Below are 9855 nucleotides of genomic sequence, written 5' to 3' on the forward strand. Positions count from 1 at the left end.
AAAGATTTTTTTAAATTTCAATTTTAAATTTTTTATAACATTTTAAAACAACATAAACAACATTTAAACATATCTTTTGCATGACTGCAAATGTATAATCTATATCAAATTGCTTGCCTTCTCAAGGAGGCATGAGGGGAGGATGTGAGGAAGATAATTTGGAATTAAAAATTAAAAAAAACTAATGGTAAAAATTATTTTCACATGTAATTGCAAAAAATAAAATGTGCATTTATATTCAAAATTTTTTCCCAAAAGCAGTATGTGATGGATTTTGCTTCTTAATATGTTCTGCAACTCATTTTTTACTGAGATTTCATATTATTCACATTGATTATTACAAATTATAAATTTAATTTGTTGTGTTACTTTTTCTCATTGATCTCTACATTATGTATTTTTAAAAATGTTAACCTAAATCTATTCCCAGCACTATTAAGTAGTGAATAAGACAATTTTTATTGCTTTCATGATTACCTTCCTTTTTATTTAAGAGGGAAGGGCGTAATCTTCGATAATATCAGCTTCTTTCTTTTTCCTTTTCCTTGTTGGTATAATTGTTTCTATCCTATTTTAAGTGCATTTTCATGAATAGAAATTGATCTATTTTGCTTTTTTTCTCTTTTTGTATAAATCATAATGCACACTTTATCCCAAATTCTAGTTTGATTCTATTACAATTACAGAATATTATATACCTCATTCTATTCATTTGTCCTTCATTCTTGAAAAGGACCAATAACATCATGAGGTTGATGTTTTGACTTCCCTGTGAATTAGATTTAAGTGAGACAGAGCAGTAAACGTCATGAGCTTCATTCTCTTCCCCCAGAGTCATCGAAGTCTGGTAGCAAGACAAAAGTTAAGATGACTGGAGATGTCCTTAACTGTAATAGGAGACCTTGCCCTTTCTAAGTTAAGGTCTTCCTCAGGCCTCAGTTTGTCTAAGGCAGCACCCTTTCAATGGCTAAGGGCTAGGTAAGAATTGCGACAGAATATGGACTAATTTGCCTTCACAAAAATAGTCTGAGAGGAGAAGACCCTCAAAGTTTCTGCCCAGAACCAAAAACAATTGCTACTTATATTCCATTCTAAGCCATCAAAATCTAAAAAATGAACCAGGCTGGGGGCTATTATCAACCATTCAGTGAAAACCAGAGTGATTTGACTTTAAAGACATACTCAGGTAGCTTCATTTGAAACACAACAGGTTGATCCAGAGAATCACTGGACTTTGTTAAAAAAATATTTTTTACAGCCTATTTTATCAGAACTATATTTTAAGGAATCCTAAATAAAAATTGCACAGGACAAAAAGTAGCTTTTAGCTTTTAGGAAAAAATCTAGGGGGTGGAGCCAAGATGGATGCTGGAAAGCAGGGACTTGCTTAAGGTTCCCTCCCAAATCCCTCCAAACACCTGTAAAAAATGACTCTGAACAAATTCTGCATCTGCAGAACCCACGTAATAGCAGAGGGAAACAGGTCTCCAGCCCAGGAGAGCTTGGATGGTCTCTAGGAAGAGTCTATCTCACAGTGCTGAGAGCAGAGGGCAGCCCATTGTGGGCCGCACTGGGACAGACCAGACCCTGAGTCAGCCAGCTGTAACAGGCCCTGGGGCCATGAATCAGTGAGCTGTGGCAGTTACCAGACTTCTCAACCCACAAACGCCGAAGAGCAGGTTAGGGGGAAACTGCGGGATTGAGTTCAGAGCAGTCTGGCCGCCAGCTCTGGGGGTGGAGGAAGTGGCGCAGCTCTGGCAGTGGTAGCAGCACCAGGAAGCTCCTGAGGCTGCCTCCAGAGCACCAGCATCAGCGGCTTCCTGAGTCCCTGGCTTACATGGTGGGAGTAATCTAGCAGCAGATCAGACTGGGAGTACAAGGACTGCCTTGTGGGCACAAAGGCAGATTGCCTTGCTGTGCCCTGCTTGAATCCGTATTGCAGTCCTGGTTGACAGTTCTTGGGGGAGGAGGAGTGCTGCTGTGACAGAGCCTGCAGTGACAGTGGAGTAGAAGTAGCTCTGAAAACAGCAGCGCTTGGACCCTAAAGCTTGGGGCAAAGTACTCTCTACTCTACAAGCATTCATACCATGATAAAAAGCTCAAGGGTCAAGTAGTTGGCTGGGAACATGAACAGGCAGCAAAAACAAACTCAGACTCAAACTCAGACTCAAACTCAAACTCTAGATTCCTTTTTTGGTGACCAGGAAAACCAAAACATACAGACAGAAGAAGTCAACAAAGTCAAAGAGTCTACATCAAAAGCCTCCAAGAAAAACGCAAATTGGTCTCAGGCCATGGAAGAGCTCAAAAAGGATTTGGAAAAGCAGGTAAGAGAAGTAGGGGAAAAATTGGGAAGAGAAATGAGAGTGATGCGAGAAAACCATGAAAAACAAGTCAATGACTTGCTAAAGGAGATCCCAAAAAACACTGAAGAAAATAACACCTTAAAGAATAGACTAACCCAAATGTCAAAAGAGCTCCAAAAAGCCAATGAAGAGAAGAATGCCTTGAAAGGCAGAATTAGCCAAAAGGAAAAGGAGGTCCAAAAGACCACTGAAGAAAATACTACCTTAACAATTAGATTGGAGCAAGTACAAGCTAGTGACTTTATAATAAACCAAGATGTTATAAAACAGTACCAAAGAAATGAAAAAAATGGAAGACAATGTGAAATATCTCATTGGAATGACCACTGACCTGTAGAATAGATCCAGGAGAGATAATTTAAAAATTATTGGTCTACCAGAAAGCCATGATCGAAAAAAGAGCCTAGATATCATCAAGATATTAACAAGGAAAACTGCCTTGATATTCTAGAGCCAGAGGGTAAAATAGAAATTGAAAGAATCCACTGATCACCTCTTGAAAAAGATCCCAAAAAGAAACACCTAGGAATATTGTTGCCAAATTCCAGGGTTTCCAGGTCAAGGAGAAAATACTACAAGCAGCCAGAAAGAAACCATTTGAATATTGTGGAAACACAATCAGAATAACACAAGATCTAGCAGCTTCTACATTAAGGGATCAAAGGGCTTGGAATATAATATTCTGGAGATCAAAGGAGCTAGTATTAAAACCAAGAATCACCTACCCAGCAAAACTGAGTATAATGCTCCAACGCAAAATATGGATTTTCAATAAAATACAGGACTCTCAAGCTTTCTCAATGAAAAGACCAGAGCTGAACAGAAAATTTGACTTTCCAATACAAGAATCAAGAGAAGCATGAAAAGGTAAACAAGAAAGAGAATTCATAAGGGACTTACTAAAGTTGAACTTTATGTTTACATTCCTACATGGAAAGATGATGTGTGTAATTCATGCAACCTTTCTCAGTTTTAGGGGAGTTGAAGGGAATATAGACAGAGGGCACAGGATGAGTTGAATATGAAGGGATGATATCTAAAAAATGAAATAAATTTAAGGGGTGAGAGAGGAATATATTGGGAGAGGGAGAAAGGGAGAGATAGAACAGGGTAAATTATCTTGCATGAAAATGGCAAGAAAAAGCAGTTCTATTGGAAGGGAGGAGGGGTCAGGTGAGTGGGAATGAGTGAATCTTGCTCTCATCAGATTCAACTTGAGGAGGAAATAACATGCAATCAGAATATATACCATCTTGGAAATAGAGGGGAGGGTAGAAATGGGGAGAAAATTTGTAACTCAAAATCTTGTGAAAATCAATGTTGAAAACTAAAATATTAAATAAAATCAGTAATACAAAAATAAATCTAGTCCCCAAGTCCCAAAATATCTTACAAAATATTGGCAACTGAAATTATATTCCTGTGGACAAAGCATGTAAGGATATGATGTCTTAAGTGGAGAGGGGGACCACCTATAGCAAGGGGCTATAGTTGTGTGTGGCTACAAGGGAAAGAGAACAGCCATCTTTAGCCTCATCTCCCCAACTCTTCTGCAAGGAAGACTTTTATTCCTTCCAATTACTCTGTTTTTCAGAGTTAGTTCCAGAAGTCTATCACCAAGGCAATATTCACAATGGTTGTTATTGTTATGAGTATGCCAGCGTGGTTCTGAATAACAAAATATAATGGATTCTCCATATAGAAGGCAGAAGTAAAACATTTATTCAGACATCAGAAAGCCCAATCCCAAAATCATTAAGTCCAATCCATCCAAGCACCAAAGAAGTTAATACGTGTTATCACAGCAGGGAGACACCCCATCACAGAGCCTTCCACCTGTTGGGGCCTTCCCACAAACACACTCACAAATCCTATCTGACTCCTTGCCTATATCCCTTCCTCATGCTTTTCTAACTACTCTGAGCATTTCCTGCTCTACGCTTCCTGTTCCACTCATTCAGCAAGCTCCTCCCACCACATGTGACTTAGGCTTCCTGTAACATAAGCAGGGTCAATAGGCCTATTAACGGATGGGGAAGATATTCAAATTTACCATTACTTTTGGCCCCAAGATCTTTCTTATCCATTACGTAGGTCAATGAGGCAATTGGTGTCAACAGAACTTTACAACAATATGTAATGGCAAGCAGGGTGGCACTTTTTTGTTGTCTTTTGTTTTGGAGTGCTTCTCAGCACTAAGGTAATCAAAGGCCTTTGAGTCCTGCCTTTGTTTCAATCAAGAGTCTTTGATTAAATCAGGAGTCTTTGATGACCTGCTTAAGTCGCAAGAAAGTCTAAATCACATGACTTTGAGTGGCATGGTTGTGACCCCTTCTGACCCTGAAAAAGTGTATATATACTCTGAGGTTAACGTTTTGCTTGGAGCGCACTCACTGGAAGAGTGTCATGTGATTTGACCAGATGAGATTCTGGGTAGCCGTTGGAGCCCCCCGGCTTTGAAAAGCCCAGAGTTTTGGACCTCTCTTTCTGGTAACTATGTATGTAATGTCTTGGACATACAGCTAGAAGCCTGTCTGCTGATTTGTGTTATTTCCATCCACTCCCCTCCCCTCCCCTTCCCACTCCTCCCCTTCCCTACCCTTCCCTTCCCTTCTCTTTCCTTCCCTACCCTTCCTTCCCCTTCCTGATAAGTGAATGACAGCCATATGAGTGGCATATCATAATTGAATCAAGCTCCCACGTAAAGTGTCCTGGTAATAGCAGTGGGGGGTGAGGGGGTAGATGACTGACAGTCATGTGCCCAATGAACTTGACTGTTGACAGGACCTAGTCAAAAACTTGGCAGGATTTCTTTTGTCACTGGAAAGATGAAGTTTCTCCAAGTCTCTACCCCTAGTGCTGAACTTTTTCCTCACATTAATGACAAGATGCGTTACCACAAAGGGCTCTATTTCAGCTACTTTAATACAAAAGACTTAGATCATCTGATTTCTAAGATTTTTTCAAGCCATATTGTTTCATACCTATGTGAACAGGGAGTAAGGGGTTATAGAGGCAGAGATGATAAAAAAAAAGGAATGACTCCAACTGCCAATTAGCAGCTAGGTTTATTAGGACAAAGTTCTCCTCTTTACTTTAGGTCCTGTATCCAGGGGCCACTTTAGGGCACGGTGTCCCCAGAGAGAAAGAATCCAGTTTTGAGAGCAGGGTGTCACCTGATGCCTAGTACTCATGAGAGTTCATTGTTTTCTTGATCCATGGTAAAAAGCTGGAGATCCGAGTATAAACAGGAGGGTTTTTGCCATTACTCCGACCAAAGGAGACGATGCCCTGGGCCACTCTATCACACACGAGAGGACCTCCAGAGTCCCCCTAAAAGACAAAGAAGATGGACAGTTATTCTGAGACCCTCCTTCCTCACCCATTAGTTCTTCCCATATCCAAAGAAGAACCAAGGTACTGAGGGACCTCCACTAGATTTGGAGGGACCTGAGATCAAAGCATGCATCTCCCAGTCCTCCTGTTGCCCCTTTCAATTTATAAGGAAGCCACTAATCTATCTCACTCTTCCCAAAAGTTACTTCACATGAAGTTGCACTAAGGCAACCTCCCATTCTTCCCAATATGTACATTTCTACAACTGTGTGTTCAAGGGAAGAAGGGTAACTACAATAATAATGATGTATATGACAAGAACAGCAACTGGAGGTTCCCCAAACCCTTTGTAAATCTCTCATTTTGTCCCCACAATGATCCTAGGAGACAGGTGCTATCATTATCCCCATATTACAGATGAAGAAACTGAGGCTAGGAGAGATTAAGTGACTCTCTCAATGTCTTATTGCTATGAAGTGTCTGAGCTTGAATCTTCTTACTCCAGGTGCTGCACTCCATCAGCTACACCATGTAGCTTCCCAATTGTTTTTGGAAACTGGAATATGGCGGATCATCCCATTTCCCAGGGAAATACTTTTGTACTTTAGATTCTGAGCTCTCCCAAGTGGATTCAACACAGTTTACAAAATAGTAGTGACATTAAAGTACCCGAAAAGAAGCCTTTTTGTCTCCAGGATCTCCAGCGCACATCTGGGTAGAACCATAATACTTTGAGCCATATTTGTCCATGCACTCACGCTCCTTTCTCACTTTTAGCTCCACCTCCTGCAGTGTGTCTGGATAGTTCTTTTCAGGTGTTGTTGTACTCCCCCAACCTGCCACAAGACATCTCTTTCCAGGCCTCACCTTGTCCTTCTTCTGGGGTAAGGCCAAGAGATTCACAGCTCTATTCAACTTGGCCTTCTTCGCCAGCTGTCACAGAAAAGAAAGAGATTCTAGCTCTCCTCACCCCTCTCCCCAAGAGAGCACACAGAGCCAGTCAGTGGTCTCCTCTTTCTTCTCACCTCCCGGTCATCCAGTCCTAGGAAACCACTAGAACCACGCCCTTCTTGAGGGCTGAATAAAGAAACAAATGAAGTTAGAAGGGGTAGAAAGAAGGCTTTCTCTAATTAAAAATCTAAGAAGCTTTTACTCCAGGTGACCAAAAGGCTATAAATCATGGAGGGCACAGTACCTTCACCAACATAATGTCATTTTTGAAGGTCCAGCGGTTGTATAGTTGGTGGGGAATAGCTTTGAGCACAGGAATGCACTGCTGGGTCTTTTCTGGCTTCTGGATGTTGTGTGCTCCCAGAAGGATGCTCATTTTACTACAAAGAAGAGAAAGGAAGGAGAGTCACAGATGTGAAATTCCTAGAAAGTTCTCAGAGAGGCAGCAGCCCAGTGATGTGAAAAGAAGGCCATATTTGTACTCAAAGCATGTCAATGTTCACTCCAATTCTACTGCTTCCTGACTTTGGTCAAGTCAATAAACTTCTCTGGGCACCAGGTTCTTCATCTGACAAAGGAGGAGCTTAGACTAGGGGGACTACCACCCTTTCCCCACTGAGCAAATTTCAAAAAGAAAAAGGCCTTTGATATGTAGCTGCATAGCCCAGTGAAATGAAATTTCACTTTAGCCATGCCTGAAAGTGCACATGTCTCTCTGCATTTTTAAGGTAGGTGGCATGTTTCCTCTTCATTCTCACTGAGGTTCCTTCCAGTTCTAGAGAGATCATCTATGATCCCATGATCCTTGAGCCCCCAGCACAGACTCAGGCAGAGAAAGAGAGACCTGGCAGATGCCACCACCAAAGTGAAAGAGGTCCAAGAGAGGAAGGACTGAAGTTGCATTACTGCATGTCCTTCCCCTTAGTGGTATCTCTGAGCAGCTTCGCAGGTTCAGTGGCTCTCAGGGTCATGGATGGCCCTAGAAAAAGTTTGGAAGTTGTCAAATTTTAACTGTTACATCACAAAACTGGATGCTGCTCCCAGAAGCCTCCACAAAAGAGTTAGAGGCAGATCCGGACCTGCTTTTACCAGGCAGAGTCCTCCTTGCTCTTGGTTTCTCCTTCCTCAGCAATAAACTACCTGGTTGTGAGCCTAGACCAAGGGGGTGATGAGTTACCCCTCTGGGCCACACATTTTCAGTCAAAAGGTAGAGTCCAAATCCAAAGAGGTGGATTTAATGGGAATTTCATGCTCTATAGAAATCTAGTCAGCCAGGCAGCTCAGTCATACAGTGGACAGAGTGCTGGGCCTGGAGTCAGGAAAACTCTAGTTCACATTGGACCTTCGACATTTACTAGCTGTGTGACCCTGGACAAGTCTGCCTCATTTTTGTCAGCTATAAAAATGGGGGTAATAACAGGATAATCTACTTCACACAGGGCTGTTGTAAGGATCAAATGAGCTAATATTATAAAGTACTTACAGTTCCCAGCACACAGTAGTTGCTTTATAAATACTTATTCCCTTCCTTGCCCCACCTCTGCCCCCCCAGTAGGAAAGATTTCATTAACAGTAGGATCCTTCCCAGTCTTTAGGACACCACACATAATGGATGACCTTTTTAGCCTCAATACAGAGCTGACTGTATCCATCCAGGTTCCATATAAAGCTGACTGTATCCATAAGTGCCTCATGTCAGAGCTACAGAATATTGTGAAGTTGCCAGGTTAACTCTGCAGAGCTCATGAGGTTCCTTTTTTGTGAGGGGAATAGGGATTTGGGTGGGGTAAGGGAAGCACACCTTGTAGGATCTCTCCTGGACAACCTGCTGTCCCCATTCAGAGCCTGCAAGGCTGTCAAAGGCAAAGGGTAGGGATCCTAATCTGATGACTCACCTTCCCCAGCAGTGAGCTGCTGTCAGCAAAAAATCCTCTCGAACAAGGAAAGCACCACACCTATATTCTGTTCCATTTTCATCCCAGTACTTCAGATTTGCCATGTATGGCCGGGAATGGGGCTTTGCCTCCCAGCCTCCAATGATCTCCCCTATAGAAGAAACTCCATTGTGAGTCTTAGAGGAGACACTGTCCTCATTTTTCTGGTCTCTCCAGAAAGCTGCAACAAGAGAGGCAGACGATCTAGGGCTTGGAGAAGGCTTAGAAAAGGGATAGGAGGTAGAATGACAAGTTCACTAGGAGATGCCAAGGGCCAAAGATGCTGGACTTCTGGGTCCTCTGGCTGTTCTGGGTATTATGTTCCCTCCGCAGACCCCTTCTTTCCCAATCCCCCCAAATAGGTGAGGCCAATGTTTTCTCGAGACCAACACTACTTCAAGTACCCAAAGATTAAAATGACAAGACCAATTTCTTTAGGCAGACAAAGAATCAAAGACCTTTGGAAAATCCTCTCCTAATAGTCCTTACTTTTTATCTGAGGTGAGGTCAGCATGCCCCTGGGAATGGTCCAAGACCAGAACTCCTCAGTGAACAGTTTTAAGGACAAGGATCTATAGGAGGGCTGGGAGGATTAGGTACTTAGCAGAGGAAGGATAAAGGCTTTCTTGGCCAAACTCAAACTCTTTAGAATGGGAAATGGAACTCACCAGCTCTCGTAACAGCAGCTTGAAGGAAGGCCAGCAAGAGGGGGAATAGGAAATACATCTTGCCAGAGAAGGAATACAAAGCAAGTACTGCTTTTACCCCCAAATCCCCAGAATTTATAGCAACTACAAGGGGAAAGAGAGGATGTGCTGAAGTGACCTCACAGCCTTTCCAGCTAGATCATATATGCCAAAGTTTACAGAAAACAGAAATGTTCAAAGAACCAAAATTTCAACCACAACCTCAGTGAGTCACTGCTAATCATCTTTGCCTGCAGGATGTGAGGTCCTGGGAGAGGGAGGAAGGGCAGGGTCCTAGGATGGAAACCCCTTCAAGCAGAGGGCTGTGTTTCACACAACTCAGTGAACTGACAGCATTTAGCACAGAAGTAAACTATACATAGTAGGTTTTTCAGCCTTTTGATGTCTTTCATAATCTCAGCCCTCTTTCTTACCAAGGCTAACCCTTTTACCTGTACCCTTTACCTTACTACCATTTATATTTTCTGCAAGGCCTTACTCTATCCAACACACATACGACCTTTTTAAATTATGTATATTTATTAACCTATGTTCCCTATAGGCACTGTACTAGACACTGGG

At 42.1% G+C, this 9855-nt stretch overlaps 1 protein-coding gene across 1 annotated transcript; it reads right to left on the reverse strand.

Moving 5' to 3' along the window:
* Nucleotides 1-5470: 5470 nt before the first annotated feature.
* On the reverse strand, nucleotides 5471-9313 carry LOC118829430 (granzyme B-like). The gene is made up of 5 exons (XM_036736455.1): nucleotides 9256-9313; nucleotides 8549-8699; nucleotides 6898-7033; nucleotides 6372-6635; nucleotides 5471-5699 (listed from the first exon to the last, which is right to left on the reverse strand). The coding sequence occupies exons 1-5, from the start codon at nucleotides 9311-9313 to the stop codon at nucleotides 5550-5552; spliced, it is 759 nt and encodes a 252-aa protein (XP_036592350.1). The 3' UTR covers nucleotides 5471-5549.
* Nucleotides 9314-9855: the final 542 nt, after the last annotated feature.

The sequence above is a fragment of the Trichosurus vulpecula genome, chromosome 8, assembly GCF_011100635.1.
Source record: "Trichosurus vulpecula isolate mTriVul1 chromosome 8, mTriVul1.pri, whole genome shotgun sequence".
NCBI classification, from domain to species: domain Eukaryota; kingdom Metazoa; phylum Chordata; class Mammalia; order Diprotodontia; family Phalangeridae; genus Trichosurus; species Trichosurus vulpecula.

Coding starts and splice junctions, on each gene's coding strand:
- LOC118829430 (XM_036736455.1), bottom strand. CDS start 9,313: ATGTATTTCCTATTCCCCCTCTTGCTGGCCTTCCTTCAAGCTGCTGTT. Junction 7,034..8,548: donor GCAGCTCACTGCTGGGGAAG/GTGAGTCATCAG, acceptor TCTTCTTTGTAG/TAAAATGAGCATCCTTCTGG. Junction 6,636..6,897: donor ATGACATTATGTTGGTGAAG/GTACTGTGCCCT, acceptor TTTCTGTGACAG/CTGGCGAAGAAGGCCAAGTT.